The sequence below is a fragment of the Mus caroli genome, unplaced genomic scaffold (assembly GCF_978045245.1).
Source record: "Mus caroli unplaced genomic scaffold, Mus_caroli_1 scaffold_17, whole genome shotgun sequence".
Lineage (NCBI taxonomy): Eukaryota > Metazoa > Chordata > Mammalia > Rodentia > Muridae > Mus > Mus caroli.
This window is the reverse complement of record NW_028227272.1, coordinates 36,096,225-36,116,018: the sequence shown is the minus strand read 5'-3', so window position 1 is coordinate 36,116,018 and position 19,794 is coordinate 36,096,225. Positions and strand designations below refer to the sequence as shown.

Below are 19,794 nucleotides of genomic sequence, written 5' to 3'. Positions count from 1 at the left end.
AGACCAGCCTGAACTACCACAGTGTCTCACAAATTAAAAGTATATTAGTATATATCCACAAGTGAAATCACGGGTTTTGAACTCTGAGAAAGACTAATGAATTTATTAATGTTTATTTGTGATATATCATAGCTGCTCAAGATATCTCTGGGTGAGAAATTAAGTTAAAAGAACTTGTGGTCTCTAAAGTTTCTTATATATGCATGTAAATGTACTATTATCTCAGTATAAAAATATAAAAACGAAGTCTCATATTTACTTCAGAAAAAAATGTTCCAATATGTGTTGGGAGTTACTATTCAATCATGCCCCTAGTTTTTGATTTGGCAACTTCAGCTCGGAAATCCTCAGTCATTTATTCACTATGCAATGCTCACAGCACTCAGTGTGGGAGGCAATGAGTGGCTCAGTAGTAAGAAAACCTGGAACTTATTTTCAGGAACTTTCAGATTAATGACATGGAAATAGATAGATGTTCAAAAGGGCTCATTACATACAAAACCTATTAGTGATGACTGGAATCCACTTAAAAATCTAACACAGTAACTTTAAGTCATTTTGAAAATAATATATGCCTATTACAATGATTTTGTGTGTGTGTGTGTGTGTGTGTGTGTGTACACAACTTTACAGAGTAGACCAATGCATTTAATACCAAAGGAACATCAAATTAAAAGTCATGTATCTATTACTACTATGACAATTAATGACAGCATGTTTTATATGAATAAACTTTTATTGAATTTTAGGTAATTAGAAAGAATAAAGAAATGCAAGATAAATGCTTTCTAAACAGCATCTAATAGTTTCATCTTTTCTGTGACATGGTATTTTCTCTTTTCCTTAAAAAGTATAGACATTCATTTATTTAAATTTTTACAAAGTCAAGAACCATCAAGTGGGGAGAAGAAGGTAACACTACAGTAAATTCACCTTCTTATCAACATTGAAACGGTCACAGCAGTGACTTCCCGAGTGTCCCTTTTGAAAAAGTATGTGCAGCCAGTGATGGCTTCCATTCACTTACATCACTGGAAAGAGGAGGCCACTCCCTGTGAGGACAGTGCCCATGGGACAGGGAAAGAAGGCAGGAAGCACAGGGGAAGAGGGAAAAAGCAATGGAAGAAAGGAGGAAAAAAAAAAAAAAAAGGAATGTCCTCTGAGAGTTGTGGGCTCAAGTAGTCCAAACAATTTAAAAACAGATCTTGGAAGAAATCACCATGAGTTGCCCTAAAGCAAAGTGATTAAGGCAGGATAGTCACCAAAACAAGTACGGACAGACAGACAGACACGGCAGGCGGCGCCATACAGAGCAGAGAGTCTGTAAATGAATCTGGTAAACTGCAAGGCCAGCCAAGCCCAGTAAAAAAGCCAAAGAGGGGGGAGGCCGAGTCTTTTTACACTGGTATGCAATGTGTTCAGGGAAAATCGCACACCCAAATTTCCAGATGCTGAGCAGACCCCCCAAGAGCACACAGGAAGGTCCCCCATTTGCCTAACCCTCATTATTCTTTTGCAAAAAAAAAAAAAAATTATTTTGAAAGAAACAAAACCAAAACAACTCTTGCCCTTTTTGTAATAACCTACTAAACTCTACTTGTCGAACAAGAGGCAATTATCTTCCTCGGTACAAAAGGCATCAGGCGCTGTCCTCATTAACAGTGGCCTGTGCGACAGTAAGGTTGCCATACACAATCTCGATTCTTTGGGGCCCTGCTGGCAATGTAAAGGCCCCTCCCACCTGGCTCCAGCTGGTTCCACCCACTCAGTCACCTCAAACTCTTGTGTGGTGGGGGGGGGGCTCTGTTCAGTCACTGAATACAGTCACTGGACAAGGCGGCAAGTTCTCGCTTTCCTAGTCCACTGTCTCTCTAGTATTTAAAAAAAAATAGTTTTCTTTTTTTTTTTTTTTGGTTTTTTTTTTTTTTTTTTTTTTTTTTTTTGGAGACAGGGTAATAGTTTTCTTTTAAAAAAATATTTTTTTTCAGGAAATCATGAACAGTAATTGCCACGGACCTGTGAGAGATCCCAGAGTGTAACAGAGGAGAATCTGTCAATATAGCAAAATCGCCAATACGATTCATGGTTCAGGAGGAGGTAAATAAATGTGTGTGTGTCTGTGTGTGTGTCTGTGTGTGTGTGTCTGTATGTGTGTCTGTGTGTGTGTCTGTGTGTGTGTCTGTGTGTAGGGTGTTCACAAGAAGTTTCCTTATTTCTCCCCATCTCCAGCCAGAGTTCTGAACAATTTTGCCTCTATGATAAAGACAGCTCAGATGGAATGCATTGCTAGTGTCATCAGGAGTGGGAGAGGCAGACTAGGCCAGACCATGAGCTTGCTCCTGTTTTCTCTCCCCTAAGGACACCTATTTTTTAAAAATAATTTCATTATGTAAATTCCACCTGGCACTTGAAGGGTCCTGAAAATTATTAAGTTAGGCAAGAATTAAAAAGAAGGGGTCCAGCTGGACCACAGTTTGGGGGGTAAACTTTACTCTGCTTCTAGCATTCTCCTTGGCTTGGCACATCTCTGGAGATGCAGCATGTTTTAACTGAATCTCAGGACATCTGTGTGGGGGGGAACAGTCTTCTTGAGTCTTCATGATGGAACAACCCCAGGCCACTTCACACACGCCTCCTCTTTGTGCTTTTTGCTAATGGAATCATAACAAAAGTTTATCTTTCAGCACTCACCCATCCCACTCTGCCTCTTGCCTGAAGGCAGTGCTCCCCCATTGCCTGAAGGCAGTGTTCCCCCCTTGCCTGAAGGCAGTCCATTTATTCTCTTCTGAACATGGTGTCCTCAGTCATCCTATACCAGGGACCCTGCCCGACTCTGGGCAGGCACCATGACAGGCACTGCACCGATGCGCTCCAGGGTCATTTGGCTTACTGTGTAGGAATGAGTGTGTTGAGGCCAAGGCTTCCTGCTGACCGAACCATTGTTCCTGGGCAAGACCTGAGGTGATGACCCTCTGTTGGCTGTAACTACCAGAGTCTTATGTGGACCCAAAACCAGATGGTTCCCATTTGCATAGATTGATGGGATAACTGCATTGCCAGAGAAAGACTGGCGTAAGTCACTGAAGTGGTTGAGCGACTCTGTGTTTCTGTGGGGTTTGGGATTGCTGTTCCAGTATCGACTGTTGTAGGTATTGGAAGAGGTCAGCGTGTTATTTTCTGAGGAGGATATCTCTGTGTGGAAGGCTTTGGCAGAAGAGCATTTAGGGGGAAGATCATCCTCTCTGAAATGAAACAAAGTTATTCATGCATTTTATTTACACATAGATATTTAAACATCTCTTTTAACTAAAAGAAGACATTCACAAATAAATCCACTGAATTAGTTGTCATAAAACACCCAGGGAAACAAGCTAAGCATGGGGAGAAATTGAGAAAGTCATTCATGGTGTCTAGACTCTCTCTTTCTCTCTCTCTTTCTCTCTCTCTTTCTCTCTCTCTCTCTCTCTCTCTATATATATATATATATATATATAATACATATATAATATATATAATGCATATATATATACACACACATATATATAGATGTATACATATATACATCTACACACACACACACATATATATATATATGTATATATATATTTATCTTTTGTTTTCATGATGTCTAGACTCAAGTAGAGCTTGAAGAACCATTGTGGTATGCTGATGAGGGGTTAATGGATAGAACAGAGAGAGCAGATGGCTGAGAGCAAGAGCAGAGAAGCAAGGGGGCCAAATCCTGAGAGGCTGGGTATGTCCTGCTGAGAAGACTCAGGTCATTAAAGCATTTCAAAAGGATATGGTGTGGCCAAGTCTGAGATGCTCTGGACCCTCAAATCCCATGAGCTATTTTTTTTTAAAAATCATCTTGACATTTTTTTCCTTAACACATTAAGTATTCTTTTATCATCTGCCTGCTATAGTTTTTAATGTCTTCGAATGTCCATGAAAGGATGAAGATCAACGGTTGGACACTGATCTCCATTGAGGGGTATTCTGAGGGTATATAGTCAAGCTCAGCACTGAGAGGCAGGAAGGAGCCCTGACTGGTATTTAGGACTAGATAATGTTATCAGAATAGAGCACTGTTACTGAATCCCAGCTGCTTAGTAAGAAGAGAAAGACCAGACGGATATGTACATGTCCCTGTCTCTCCCTATGTGATGCTATGTGCTGTCTTGAGATTCTGACAGGAAGCCATCAAGAGACAATGACCTCTGAACCTAGCTCCTCCAGAAGCATCAACCAAAAGTATTTCCCCTCCTGCCAAGTCATGGTATAGTGCACGAGTCGGTAGAGAAGCTGGTGTGTGTGTGAGGTGATGCTCTTGGCTCCTGCGTGATCCCATCTATTACAATGGCCAACATAAAACACGTGCTCTATGGCCTAACTGTTCGGGTGTGACAGTCACTATCTACCCTGTGGATGTGGAGGCACAGGCAAGCTCTTCATCCTACTTAGATTCATGAAGGATCTCTGTAAATAAAAATGAGACTGACCATGAGGGGGAAATGATACACATATTGAGCAAATGATATTCGGACATTTTCATTACCATGAGAGGGAGAGTTAGTAGACTGGCAAAGAAACCTTAACTCTAAAATGAATAGACATGCACCCTGACTCTGCAAGATCAGGAAATTGATAGACTAACCTGATTTCATTAGGAATTTCTTCCTCCTCCTCCTCTTTGTTTTTGCTTCTCCAGTAAAAGAACGCCCCTGAAATTAGTGCAAGGCAGATGACGATAAGAACAGCACCGGTGCCAACTGCTCCGGCTATTACTCCAACGCTCCGGGGCTGGGCTACAAAACATATTTAAGGTAAATCTAAATAAAAGACATATGAATGGCACATGCCATGCACCTCTATTCACACAAGCCAGTCTATAGAAACTGTACAAACCAACTAAAGTGTCCCGTCCACTTCAAGTTATGCCTTGATTAGCCTCTGACATCCCCACGAGGCTTTCAGCAACTGTTGAAGGGGTAAACTGGCAACTCCCAACCCCCAGGTCCCAGAAGAGCAGCAGCTGGATCTTGCCAGGAGACAGTGCCAACTCAACTTGCCTTAGCACCCCAAGAGAGCCTTGGATCTCAGATTCTTTGTGGCCGCACCCCAGTCACATAACTCCCTTCGACAAGCAGAATCAAAATAATCTAGAACCCCCACCAAAAAGGAAGTGTTCTACATTGTTTGTTTATAACAGAACACCCTAAAGACATAAGGAATTAGTGGGGAAAACACAGAATATTAAGGAGGCTCCACCAGGAGTGGAGATTTATGTCATGCGCATAGCACCGTGACACGAAGATTCATTTGGTTCTGATTATCCTAAGAAGTCACTTTGTTGTAATGATTAGCATATCAAGAAAGCCTAAGTAGTAAGATTTTTATAAAAGATTTTCAACAACAATGAAAAGAATTTGTTTACTCTTCAGACAATCTCAAAACAATTATGTTATGTAGCACCCTGCAGTCTATGACCTAACAAAAAAACTCAGACACCTGCCCCTGGAGCTGGCCTTCCAATTTTAGGTACTTACGTGAGATAACCTGGAGGTCTAGCAAGCAGGTGCTGGTCCCAATGGCATTAGAAGCCACACACTGGTACAGACCGGAAGAGAGAGCACTGATATTCCGGATGGTGACTGTTCCCTGGACCTGGTCTGTCACAAAAAACAATAATCAAGTGACAGCTTGATGGAATGAAGAAGGGAAACAGAGAAATCAGCACAAAGAAGACATTAAATGCACAATGGAGACTGCCAGTTTCCTTCTTTTTCCCTTCTTTTTGTGTAGGAAGAAAAAAACTGTTGGCTCACAAATGTTAAAGAAAATTATGATGGCATATTAAAGACACAGAATTATTAAGGACTGTCCTAAATAAGGACAGTCTTGAAACTTGAGCTGTAATCACAGCCTAATGTCAGTGGTCTTCCCTGACTAGGGAGGTTATAGCTTGTCCTCAAGAGTCTGTGATCAGAAGCACCGTGTTGTATTTCTAGAGAAATGCATTAACATGAAGATCACTTTATACACGGTAGAAAACGAATCAAATCTGTGCTCTGATTCTAAGTACCACACAATTGGAAGGGGAGAGAGCCTGAAGAGGAGAAGCCTCAGACCCCATCACCATCTCAAAGAATTTCTCACCAGGTATCTGGAGCATCCTTGAGCCAAAGTCATCTACTGAAGGTGCCCCAAGCCATGCAGGAATGCTCCTATATTAGTGGCCTCATGGTGCCCCTTCCCCCTGTAGGAGCAGCTCAGGGAAGCTTGGCCTTGATGTGAAGCAGCAGTGGATTCAGGGTGCAACCAGCCAGAGTAACCAGTGAAGGTTGCTCTCCACATTAGGAGGTTTTGTTGTGTGTTTTATTTTCAAAGCTACCACATTGGTATATTGATGAATACCTAACTGGTAAAACTTAGGCAACTTAACAGTACCAACACAGTTTAGTCATTTATTCATATGAAGCTTAATTGACTTATCATGAGAATAAAAGTATCCTAAGCACTGGGTAAATTTTCATATGTAGCTCTTTTTTCCAATGACCCTTTGAGATATTTTTATTATTAGCCCACTGAACAAATAAAGACACTGAACTTTTAGATAGCTGGCTAATACGAGAACACAGCTGGTTGCTAAAACTGCAACTGTATGAATGGAATCTAATGTGCATGCTCTGGGCTTCACTGCCTCCCTTTAGCTGGAAAGAAACCACATCTGTCATCAAAACCATCCAAAACAGAGCAAACCCAGAAGTCACTGGGAAAGACTCCTAATAGCACACATGAGGTGAGCCAGAAACAAAGTCCAAGAATACCTGAGCCACCCTGGCATGACTTTATATGGGACTAAGATTGTGTTTTGCTGGTGGTTTTCATCTTTAACTACATCTAAGGCAGAAGCAGGGAGCCTAGCTCCATCAGTTCCTTCATTTACTACACAAATACTATGGAGACCCTGTCTCTGTGCTGGATACTTCACAGAACAGTACCAGGATGATAAGGACAGACAATTAATGAAGCAATAGGCCAGAAGGCTCAGTAAGTAGGTTAAATGCCAGCCAGAGCCACAGACCTCAGTTTGAGTTGCTAACAGTGTACAGGGATAGAATCTAATGAGTACCAGGAAATCAAATACAATAGTGGAGAGGGAGAAGCAAGAGCCATAGGTTCCCATACATCAGTGCTGTCAGAGTTGTCTAAGCCTTTAAACACAATACAGTGAATGGGATGTGCTCATGAATGACAGAACTGACAAACATGTACTTGAAATAGTATCAATATCATAAACCGAAAAAGGAGAGAGACGTGGTGTTTGCTTTTTTCTATGGGAGTACTTAAAGGTTACATCCATATTACATAGTTATCTTATATATCGATGACAAGATAGTAACTTTGGATTGGATTATATGTAACTAAATCAATATTGAATGGTTTCTTGGTTTTCATGAATTATTTCCTTTTCCATATGTGTGTGTGAATTGGGTATATATTTTGTGTGTATGTGTACATATATATGTGTGAGAGAGAGCTTTAAGTAGACCTGATTTAATCTTCATAACAGGTTGAGGTTCTGTGTCCCTGCTTTCCAAAACTAAGAAATCCTGGAGTAGCCCTGACATCACATGTACACGAGTTACAGTGGTCTATCCAATCAGATCTGTCTGGGTACAAAGATCATGATTCTCATAAGTACACCTGCTTTCCAGTAAGACACTTAAAGCTACCTCATTACACAGGCTGCTGCTGTACCAGGAAGCATTTCCAACCCCCAAAATACAACCAAGGAGCCATTTCCAACATAATGGCATTAGGGTCTCCTTATTACAAACTCAAGTCTGGGCTTACTCACCTCCAACCCTCAGGACAGTTTGGTGAATCAGCCCCCAAACCCTCATTGGGACAGGGTTTTATAGTAAAATGGGAGCAAGTGACGGGGTGTCCAGCCTGGCAAGCATCTAATGGAGTTATTCTATTACTATTGTAAGCCAACAGGGGGGTGCTCTAAAGTGAGACCATGAACAATCATGAAAAGTCTAAAAGTACATCTCAAACAATCAAACTAATCTTTGATTGATTGTTGCTAGGAAGTAGCTAGGGATAACTCTAGGGTATGGGTCAAGGACAGGCCATGGGGTCCTTCCTGGTACGTGGGTGCAGCTTGGGTTCAGCTATGGGTCAAGTTCTCAGGCTTTTTTTTTTTTCTCTTAAGACAGGAGTCTGGTCCCAAGATGGAGTAGGTTTGGCCTCTCAGCTTCTATGCACAGCCAGAACCATGCAAAGTGGCAGCACTGTTGGTATAACAAAGCAGCCATCTGCAGAACCCCTCCTTCAACACATCCCAAAGTTTCCAGGCAACAAAAGCCCAGCCTCCCGGGCAACCAACCCTGCAATCCCCACACTGCTACTGCTTTTCTTCCATTTCCTCCTTAAGGTCCAAAATTCTAAAATCTCAGTCAGTTCACATCAAACCAGTAATTTTGTTGACATTTCCAGAGACGACTGGGAGAATTTTAAACAGCTGCTTTAAGCAGCACTTGGCATGTACAAAAGCAGGCAACTGGAAGGAGGGCTGCTTTAAAGTGATACTTTTAATAGGTGAACCCACTGATCCTTTGTCCCCAGTTGCTGACACCATAAGCTCTTAAAAACAAAACAAAACAAACAAACACACACACACAAAAATAACCATAGTTCAGTGCGGGAGGCAGTATGCCTATTATAGCTTACTCAGCAGGTGACAGATGAGACAGGCTTGTTGATAAGAAGGATTAAGAAAAAATGAATTAAGCAAAGCTAAGCTAGGGGTAACCCCTCATCAAACACCACTCTGTAGCAAAACAGAAACAAAAACCAACCAAACAAACAAAACCCTACACATCACAGCCTGACACCAGTCAAGCCTGTGTTAGGACGGAAATAATTTACTGAAATGAAAGATGACGGTACTGGTCCCTTTGGTCTTCCTTCTTCCAAATAGGGGTGTGGAGTTGGGGGAACAGGCCCTTCATAACCAGAGAAAGAAATATATCAGATTACTCCCAGGTCTGCATGTTCTCAGCTCCAGAGCTGGCATTTGGCTGTGTCAAGAGTGCATCAGCTGAGAGCATGGGTTTGGGAGCCAGAAGGGCTTGGGTTGAAGTTGGCTCAGCTTCCTACTAGCTATGGACCTGAGGGTGCTGTTTGCTTAAGGGTGTGTGCTTTCAGCTCCTCATCTGTAACTGTGAACCAGGGATTAGAAACACTCTTGAACTGGTGAGAACAGAATGAGACACTAGGATGCTGTCTGGTGATACATCTACACAGGAATTTCTTGGGGTTATGTGTGTGTGTGTGTGTGTGTGTGTGTGTGTGTCTGTGTGTGTGTGTGTGGGGGGGTTAATCCTAAGGAAACATAGTTAAGAAATGTAGAAAAAACTCTAGCATCTTAAATTCTGAGTAGATGTCAATATTTGGAAGAGTAATAAGAGTGCCAAGTGTCATAAATATTTTTATAACTTATACATCTTAAAGAATGAATGATCATAATAACTGAATAATTTCTTATGTAAAAGTATGAGAAGTTCTGTTTCAAAAATAATGATAAGCTGGGCAGTGGTGGCACACGTCTTTAATCCCAGCATTTGGGAAGCAGAGGCAGGTGGATTTCTGAGTTCAAGGCCAGCCTGGTCTACAGAGTGAGTTCCAGGACAGCCAGGGCTACACAGAGAAACCCTGTCTCAACACCCCCCCCAAAAAAAAAACCACACACACACACAAAAAAAAAACTAAAATAAAATAAAATAAAAATAATGATAAATTATAGTTTAATGTTTAAACCAATGTGTAGTGAAATTGTATGCATACATGATCTCACCTTGAAAGAGGTATCTGATGATAAATTTAAAACCAAAGGGAAAAATTAACACAAAATAAGTGCCAAACTTAAATCTCTTTAAGAACAAAAATGTGGGGCTGGAGATACAATGCTGTTGCAGAGGACCCGAGTGAGCTTCCCACCACCCATGTCAACAGCTCATGACTGCCTGTAACTCCAGTTCCAGGAAACCCAACTCCATATTGTGGCTTCGTGGGGCACCTGCACTCAGGTACACGAACCACAGACATATGTACAGACACATAAGATACAATCTTAATTTAATTTAAAGATATTATAAATATGTAATACTGTGATGACCACTCATAGAGAGAAGAGCTGGATGCTATGTAATGATCTGTATACTACTCAGCAGACATAGAAATAAATGAATTCCATGTCATTTTTGTGTTGGTGTTGGTGGAGTTAAGATGCTCCTGGTTTTATGTGCATTTATCTTGAATGCTAACCTTCCCCATTCCGTCTCCACCCCATCACCTGCTTCAAGCCTTCTCCATTCATCAAAGCCTCCTGTTTATGACCTGGCTGCTCACATTCACTCTGATGATTAACACTTCTTCTAAAATGTCTATCTTGCTTTCTTTTCTGGCTACACATCACTGAATACTTGACTGTCAGAGAGAACACCCGGGCTTCTCAAGTGTTCCATAAAGCTTTTCACATTCTGTCTGCGATGTTTTAAGTTATAACCTCTAGCATGTATTTTTTAAAAAGAAGATGCAATGGTGAATGCATGGTGCTTGTTTCTTTTTTACCAGATAGTCTCTACTAAGAATGGCATGACATAAAGCAAGGGAGAAAAAATAAATCTCCCACTCATTCTACAGCTGAAGTGCATGAAAACTTTTCTTCTTCCACGAAAGTCAGACTAGGTGAGGAAATAGTTGTGGATCCTTTATTGAAAATAGATTTTTCAAGTACTCATATGGAGAGAGAGGACATCCTTGTCTTGTTCCTGATTTTAGTGGAATTGCTATGAGTTTCTGACCATTTAAGTTGATGTTGACTATGAGCTTTCTGTAAACTGCCTTTATTATATTGAGGTATGTTCCTTGTATCCTTAATGTCTCCAGGACTTTTACCATGAAAGGATGTTGGATTTTTGTCAAAGGTCTTCTCTAATGAGATGAGCCTGTGGTTGACTTTCAGTTTGTTTATATGGAGGATTCCATTTGTCAATTGACATGTGTTGAACAATTCCTGTGTCTCTGGGATGAAACCTACTTGATCATGGTAGATGATCTCTGCTGTATTCTTGGATTCAGTTTACAAGTATTTTATTTAGAATTTTTGCATCTATGTTCATATAGGAAATTGGTCTATGCAGTCTAACAGTTTCCTCCAAGATAGGACAGATTCCTTCCCTACAAGTAACCTCTTTAAACTGGAAGACAACTCAAAACAGCTTCAGGAAGACCCTGAAACTCACCAGATTCAGTCTCTCTTAAAAGGAAGAAATCTAGACCAGCTGTCTAGAAGAACCAGAAACCAGTTGAGCTGCCTGGAAGAGGTTTGGGCAAACTGAGGCACCTAGAAAACACACTGTCCAACCTGTTGAGCTGCCTGCAACCTGTGCAGGGAGCTCCAAGTTCCTAGGTTTGTGAGCTGCCACCCACACTGGGGTGAGCCTTGGTGATGCCACTGTCTTTTGAGTAATTTCTGCTCTTGTAAGTAACCCCTCATCCATATTCCTATAAGTAACCCCAATAAATCAATTGGTGAATCAAGTTGGACTTCAGTAATATCCTTTGTTCTGCTGTGGGATCCCTACCTGGGGTAGGTTGATGTGTAGTTTGTCTCCCCAGGAAAAGTTATGGGACACAAAAGTCTGTAATTTTCTTTGGTTGTAGAGTCTTCATGTGCTTTGGATATCAGGACTAACTTTGGCCTTGTAAAATCAACTGCACAATGATGTTTCTATTTTATAATTTGCAAGTATTGGCATTAATTTTTGTTTGAAAGTCTGGTAGAATTCTACACTAAAACCACTGGGCTTTTTGGGTAGGGACATTTTTAATGATTGCTTCTATGTCATTGGGGGGTTATAGGTCTATGTAAATTATGTGTCTGTGGTTTAACTTTGTTGGTGGTATGTATTGAGGAAATGACCCACTTTTTAAAAAAGATATAACAAACTGGTGGACCATGGGTTGTGATCTCTGGATTTCCCTGGTGTGTGCTGATGATGACTCTATTTCTGTTTCTGACTTTGTCCACTTGGAATTCTCCCGCGTAATGCAGCAGCATTAGACTACAGTGGTTAAGACTGCCCCCTGTTCCAGCTCTGTGACTTCCAGCAAAGCTCTGCACAGAGGAAAGCTGAAGAGACCATTATACCCCTTCCCCATGCTCAGTTATAAATGATTCGGGCTAAACAAGTTCTTCCTAGAAATGTAAGAAAAGATGTACAGTTTAGCTTTGGAAATTGCTAACTACTGATAAATAAAATTATGTTTCATTTTCCAAAGAAAGGAATATTAGAAAATAATTGTCATTATTTACCCTAATTTTTTTTTTTAAAAAAAAGGTATTTTAAGGTCCTCTAGGTTTTAGATTTGTGAGGGTTTTTCTCCCTCTTTGAGAGTCAGAACCAAAGGATGCAGTACTCATTGTATCCCACAGATTGTTCTTGCTGAGTTCAAGTTTTACAGAGCCACTGAGAAGGCCCATCATGCTTACTAAAGCTCTTAACTACCAAGAGGCTGAGTGGCTTAGAGAATAGGTGTCCCTCCTGAAATCAATCAACCTGTGGATTGTGAGATACGTCCTTTTTGGTGTATAATATGCTATTCAAGTAATTTTTCTGGCTGTTTATTAATGTATTTATTTAAATCATCTATGCTAATGCTACTGCAGACCAGTTGAATCAATCTTGGAAGAGGCCATGGGAACTGACATGCAGTAAAGATTTCTATGCACAGTAAGATATAGACTGTTCTGTTAGGCTATGTACTAGAAATTACAGTGTCTGACAAATATACATATCATTTCAAAATGCCTTACATTAGATTTAAAAGTCTATCAGGATGTTCAGCATGTGGGATGTGGTCAGAAATAGCTATGAATATTGCCCAACACAAAATCATAAAATTACTTTCCATAAAACACTGTAAGATTTTTTTTCCTATATGAACTTTGGCAATATCATCTCACAAAAGTCAAAAGGCTGGGCATGCCAGGCAGAACAACATAAAGATACATTAAAAAGAAAAAACTCTTATGATTCTAGTAATAGAGATTAAAAGTTCTAGTAATAGGAGACTAAAAGCTACAACATATCCCCAAAAAGATTTTTGTGAAATAAATTTTTAGGATGTGGAAAGTGGCTATCATATATTCTTTCATTAAAAGAACCAGGTTTTGAAATGATATTGGCATAAAACCAAAGGATCAAACACATTAGCATACAGGTGGGTGGTAGTTAAGCCCTATGCAGTCTTAGCAGTGTCTACCTTGTGATGGGTATTATAAACATGGTAAATTGCTGTTTTCTGTTTTTACCAGGTAAGACCACACTATTTACTTCTTTGATTTACATTCTGACTATTACAGTTTATTGATCTGCTACATCTCTATAAGGCTTAGGCTTTATAACTGTGGGTAACAAAGTTTATAATGGTACCCTAAACTCAAAGTGTCAAGCTCAGAAGCAGAGACTGGAATGATGGTTGCCAAGAAGCTGGGAGAGTGGGAAGATGTTGATTAAAGGGAACAAAACTTTAGTGATGCTAAGTGGATGTCTTCTACATATTCTAGAGATTTAAGACATGATACGGTGACCTGTCAGCAGCACTGCTTATATACTCAAGACTCACTACAAGTAGATCTTAAGTGTTCTCACTGGCTTGCCCACCACAGCACAGAAAGCAGTCACAGCTCTGTGAGGTAATGATTCCCATGAGCCTGACTCTGGTCACCACATCACAAAGTCCGCATGCACCAAAAGTATACTATAAACACATGAAAGTTTTATTTATAAACCATGACTTGATAAAGTTGTCAGGCATTAAGATGTATAATGCCCAACACAGCATTATGACTAAGAAATATCCCACATAAATAGTCAATCTGTGAACTATACTTCACATTCTCTGGTGTTAATGTACTGTTACATTTCTAGAGGACAGTTCTGTGGCTTTCAAGAGTTGTTCCATTTACTGTGCTGATGCAACATTAACAGGCTCACAGGGGAGAGTGGACAATAGTTTTTGTTTTATTTTTTTCTTCTATTGCTGTGGTCACTTTTAATGTCCTAATATCGAGTAATCTCATAAAATGAATTGGGCAGCTTCTCCTGATTTGAAAACATCGTGAGGGATCAGAAATATGGGGGTTATCTGATAAATCTGCAGGAATTAGGATGCTAGGGATCCTGTGTGTATGTTTGATTAGTGTAGTTATTTTTACTGATCTAGTTTATTTCATGATACAGGTTTACTTCAGTTTCCAGTATGTGTCATATTTTTTAATGTCTGTTTTGTTCAGCTGTATATAATGTGGCATCAATTTGTTCACAATATTCTCTATATTGAAGCCAAGCAAACAATTATGGAGTTCCTGAGTCAGAAGTGGTTTAGCATCCTGAATCCAGGACAGATATGTGACTGTGGGGTCTTTGTCTTTATGTGTAAAATTATATAATCCAAGTTCCTGGAGTATGGTTGGATAATGACAAAACAATAGCATCTGTAAAATGATGACCAGTAGGACTTCTTAGCTATTACTCTTTATGCTATAATCCTATGAAATTTTAAAGATCTGTGTCCCTTTGCATTTCCAGTACTGTCTGCATACCTTTCCTCTTCAATCTGCCATACTAAACACTCTTTTTTATTTCATTTATCCTCTTGTTCACTCTTTGAAAGTTAGAATCTGTTGCTCCATTTATCAATTAGCTTTTGACCACCAAGAGCTGTCCTAGGTGCTGGAGACACATCAGCAGACAGGCCAGATACCCAACTCTCCAAAGGACGTCCTAGCTGCTGAGTGTCTCATATGAGACACTACTAACTCCAATATATTGTTCTTTTATACTGGCCAGACTCCTAGGGTGCCTTACCTTGTATCAAATATTATTTCCTCGGAAAATGCATCAAGGAGTTCAAATTTTAAAATGTTAGAATATAACCAGCAATGCAAATTGTCTCAAAAAAATGTTAATTAGGTTGTTTTGGGGATATGTGCTAAGATTTACTTTGGCAACATAAACAACAAGAGGTGAAACTGAAGAAAAACCATTGCACATTTAATTAGAACAGATGAGGTTATGTGAAATAATTCTGATAATTTATCCAAAGACTGAATTACAAAAGATCATAATCTTCAACACTGGCTTTGTAATCCTCAAATTGCAAATACAGAAGTAACGGAAAGCAGGGAAATACAGGAAACCCTTGCTGTGTGTATCTCACAGCTCATGTACATATGACTGTCAGTTGTTCACCTGTAACTTCACCCTTTATCCAGTGCTCCCCCAAAATGATATGGATAAATGCCACAGAACTTCGGTAACATTTCAGAGGTTCTAGAAGATACTGCCGACCCCTTCATCTTACAGAAAGGTTAGTGTAGGTCTGGAGAGGTAAACTACCGTCAACATAGTTGCTGGCAAAGCTGGACTTCAAATAGTTTTCAGCATTTTGACACTAGCTATTTTTGGCATGCCACTTGCACTAGCGAGATTAACAAGTCAGTCCTCAAGAAGGCTATTTATCCCACAGTATAGCTGAAGTATTTAGCAATGAATAGGCAGCAGGGGACCGTGGCACTGGAGCAGTCACTTCAAAAGTGACCTAAACGCTATTAAGCTGAAAGCAAGGTTTCAGAGATAATGAATTGTGGGCTATGTGAATTAAAAGGCAACAGGACAGTCATCAGTTTCCTCTGTATCCAATGGGAGTTTACATGTGGGCTTTTTAGAAGTTTTCAGCCCTGGTTCTTCACTACATCTAATGTCACCCAGCAACCCAGGGCTCTCCTTTCCTGAGGCAGACACAGAATATCAACATTAAAACTGAAGCACAGCTAAGGCCATCTGGGGCCTTCCCATTAAGGGCTAGCTCCCAATAAAGAGTTGTCAAACTACCCCAAGGATAAGTAGAGGAAATTAGTCTACATTAAACAGAACACAGCACTCAAAGATGCTGATGTGTATTTTCTTGAAACACAAGAATTTACACGGGCCTATAACTTCAGCTCACCTTATTTTGTAACGTCTGAGACTTTTAAAAGAGACTTTCTTTACCATGAAATCCAAAATAGATGGAACTGTATATGCAGAACCACCCACGGCATGCATGGCTACTCATCTTTGCCTAGCTGATGTGATCTTAGGTCATCCTACTTTTTTTCCTACTCTTTTTCATCTTCTTTCACTAAGTAGACTTGAGGCTGAAACAGGAGAATTAATCCTCTTATGTCTATGCAGATCTCTCTTACACCAAAATGGGCAGAAAAGTGGGTTCACAGAGGTGGCGGTGACTAGCATTAACTCAAAGTTGTTCCCAGGGTGCTATTTTAAAGCCCCACTTAGGAAATAAAATTTACAATTTTCATGCTACTAGATACATTTTTTAAGTCATATATGGAAGAGAAAGAAAATGTCACATTCACCTTAAAGCTGAAAGCACTCTATTCCCCGCAGTTACAAACCATTAAAGATCATTATTTCCCTCAAGTACAAATCAAACAGGTTCCACAGCACTGTACATACCCTGAGTGGCTGTTGGAGGTAGCTTGAGCGTATTATCTAACTTCTCCCAAAGGTACGTGGGCCGAGGGATGCCTTCCTCTGAACTACACAGAAGGATGACGTCGCTGCCGAGGTCCTGGGATCCTTGGATTTGGCATTGTGGAGCAGAAGGGGGGACTGTCGTGGGAAGAATGGGGAACACAAGTTCACTTCTACTGTGAGCCAACAAGACAAGAATGCTCATCACTGGGGAACTGTAGATCACCTGGGAGACTGCCTCATGGCAGGATCCAGAGAACAATAGAGCACAACACCCAAGATGGGGATGGACACCCAGGATGGGGATGGGCTTGAGGCCTGCAAGTGAAATAGGCAGAGAACAAATCTACAAAAGGAGCCATGACTTTTGGTTACATTTTAAGGTATCTTAGAGCCTTGGTTGGAATATTCCCTCTAAATGAAGGATTCTTAAGAGTCTTCGGGTTAACACACCACCTTTAAAGACGTTGCTAAAAAGACACATTCAACCCCATTTCAGGAGCAGAAATCGAGCCCACCAACCATCCTCTAACAAAACCCATTTTAGTGCGGTACACTAATATTTTACAAAGACCAGACAGGCCCACTTTTTAGAGAATTTAGCCTTACAGGACAGCAACTTTGCATGAGGCTCAAGTTAGAGAAAGCTAACAATAAGGTAGGGGGATATTTCAAATTTCTGAACATTTTATACTCGTTAAAGACTAACAAGGACATACGCAACAAGAATAGAGATCATCAAAGTAATGCCAAGGTAGGGAAGCACCCTGGGAGTGAACACACAAACAGAATCCAGGCAGGGGGCTCCGGGCCGCCAAGGCAGACATCGCTGGAGTTTAAGGGCATGTGATGATGTTCTTAATCCTAAAGCCTTCTCAATAAATGAGTTCACTGCTTCAGAAACACATGAATCCAGCAGTGCAAACTGAGTTAGAGCTACACAGAGCAACCAGGTAGTGAGGGAGTGGGAGAGGAGAGTTGAGTAACCAGAGAGTACAGGGGTTAGGGAAGGTAGTTCACTGGCAGAAAGAAGACAAAAAAGAAGGGGGTAGGGGGTGTGGGTATCTGACTATGATCTGTTTGTTGTAATGGGGTAAGCCAGCCTCCTGGACTATTTCCATTCAACAATATCACTATGCTTCTGGGAAACAAGACTTAAAATAATCATTCTGAGGTGACACTAACTATAAAATAAAAAGTTCTGGTCCCCCCTTCCCCATACACACTCACACAAACACACACTTTTTTAAAGCTTGGATGATATGGGAAGCCAGTTGCTCAACTATCAGATATAAACATCAGAATAGCATCTATTTCTATCAATATTCCATACTGTACTCAAAGTACATAGAACTCTATACAGCTTTAATGCAACAAATTCTATTTCCAGAAGATAAGTCTCTAGCCTGTTCCTCAGCTTTCTGAATTGTGTGAAGTCTGGGAGGACACCAGGCCACCAAAGACTAAGCATAATCTCCCTTAAGGAGGAAAACCATTAGAATCTCCCAACATCAGTATCTTTAAATAACTCAATGGGAAGACAGAGGAGGTGAGGCAGGGGCTAGACAGGACGATGGAGGTAGATGCTGGGACCTGAGCAGGAAAGCAAGGGCCTTCTCTGAGTACTTCCTCTTTTGCCCAAATGTACAGAATCCACCCCTTCTCCACAAGCATCTATTTGGCAGTGTCTTCTACAAAGAATCCATCTGAGAGACATGAGAATGGAGACTCCAAACAGCTACAGTGGACATATTTTCGTGGCTGCAGAGTCTACCCACACTGTACAATAGAAAGGGTACAAACTTTAATCTAGCTTTGCTCATCTGTGGTCTTAAAGGACAAGGCCCCAAAATAGATCTGATCTTACTTGAAGGTGATAATCTGTCTTCCTGTAGAAACAAGGATGTCCTTAAGAGTACATAGGAGTAAAGGTAAAAATATGTCAGAGCCACAGGTGCAAGCTGAGAACTATGGTGACCCCACTTCCTGTCACAGATGTAGTCTTTGTCCTCACACATACTGATAGCTTTACTTTTTGCTCACAACAAACTATTCACAACTGAGTTTCACAGCAACAGTGGCTTCTGCCCTACATTCCCAAGAGTGATTTTTGACCATTTAATCCACTGTCAGAAAACAGCATCAAATGGTCAATTTAAGAATGGTTGGAGATTTAAGAATGGGAAGAGTATGTAGGAAGCATAGAGAAGTCGAGGAGCACTGTGCATGAGAAAGCAAGCAGGGAAGGAACTCAGACTGATAACTTTACTTTTTGCTCACAACAAACTATTCACAACTGAGTTTTACAGCAACAGTGGCTTCTGCCCTACATTCCCAAGAGTGATTTTTGACCATTTACTGTCAGAAAACAGCATCAAATGGTCAATTTAAGAGTGGTTGGAGATTTAAGAATGGGAAGAGTATGTAGGAAGCATAGAGAAGTCGAGGAGCACTGTGCATGAGAAAGCAAGCAGGGAAGGAACTCAGACCCAGGGAGGGAGCACAGAATGAAGTGAACAGGTGGTACAGTGGAGAGCACAAGGTAGTGGGACTTGCCTGCCACTCACCTAACACCGTGAGGCCAGTGACCCCGATGTTTCTGCCCCCTCTGTCTGGAAGGTTATTCACCAAGCACTGGTAGGTGCCCGTATCTGACAGCTGTGTGTTATTGATGAAGATAGAGACATTGGTAGCAGGCATGGTGCCGGTAAATCCTACCCTCCCGTGGAACCGGAGGGCACCGTCAAACATTTGTCCACCCTGATAAAGAATGACCTGTGAAAGGAAACAATATATCAATAAACCATGGTAACCCCTCCTTGGCACATAACCTAGTAGACCGAACCAAATATACCCATAACAAAGGACAGAATTTTTAATTCCTCAGGGTTGTGGACAACTTCTTGTGACAGCCCATCTGTGAGCATCCTAGCTAGGACTCCAAATTCCCACACACAGAGTTAGAATATCTTTTTTCCCTTCCTTTGTTTATCTGAAAATATCTTTAATGCTACCAGACTATCAACACATAAATATTTCTGCTGGTGAAAATGTTAATTGTGAAATGAAATTCAAAAGGCATTGCTCGAATGACAGATCACTCACCGGCTGAATAGCACGGCCATAATAGGGATAGCTTTGCAGGCCCACTACCAATTGTATTTGCCAATTGCTA

The 19,794-nt window shown here is 40.7% G+C and overlaps 1 protein-coding gene across 1 annotated transcript in view; it reads right to left on the bottom strand.

Annotated features, from left to right (window-relative positions):
- Positions 1-717: 717 nt before the first annotated feature.
- The window catches only part of Igsf11 (immunoglobulin superfamily member 11), a 128,772-nt gene continuing 109,695 nt past the window's right edge, over positions 718-19,794 (bottom strand). The window contains exons 3-7 of the mRNA XM_021185375.3: positions 19,187-19,394; positions 16,602-16,757; positions 5,550-5,672; positions 4,658-4,808; positions 718-3,242 (exon numbers count right to left, since the gene is read on the bottom strand). Coding sequence (XP_021041034.1) covers positions 2,810-3,242; positions 4,658-4,808; positions 5,550-5,672; positions 16,602-16,757; positions 19,187-19,394 — 1,071 coding nt within the window. The 3' untranslated portion in view covers positions 718-2,809. The remainder of the gene's footprint in view (positions 3,243-4,657; positions 4,809-5,549; positions 5,673-16,601; positions 16,758-19,186; positions 19,395-19,794) is intronic.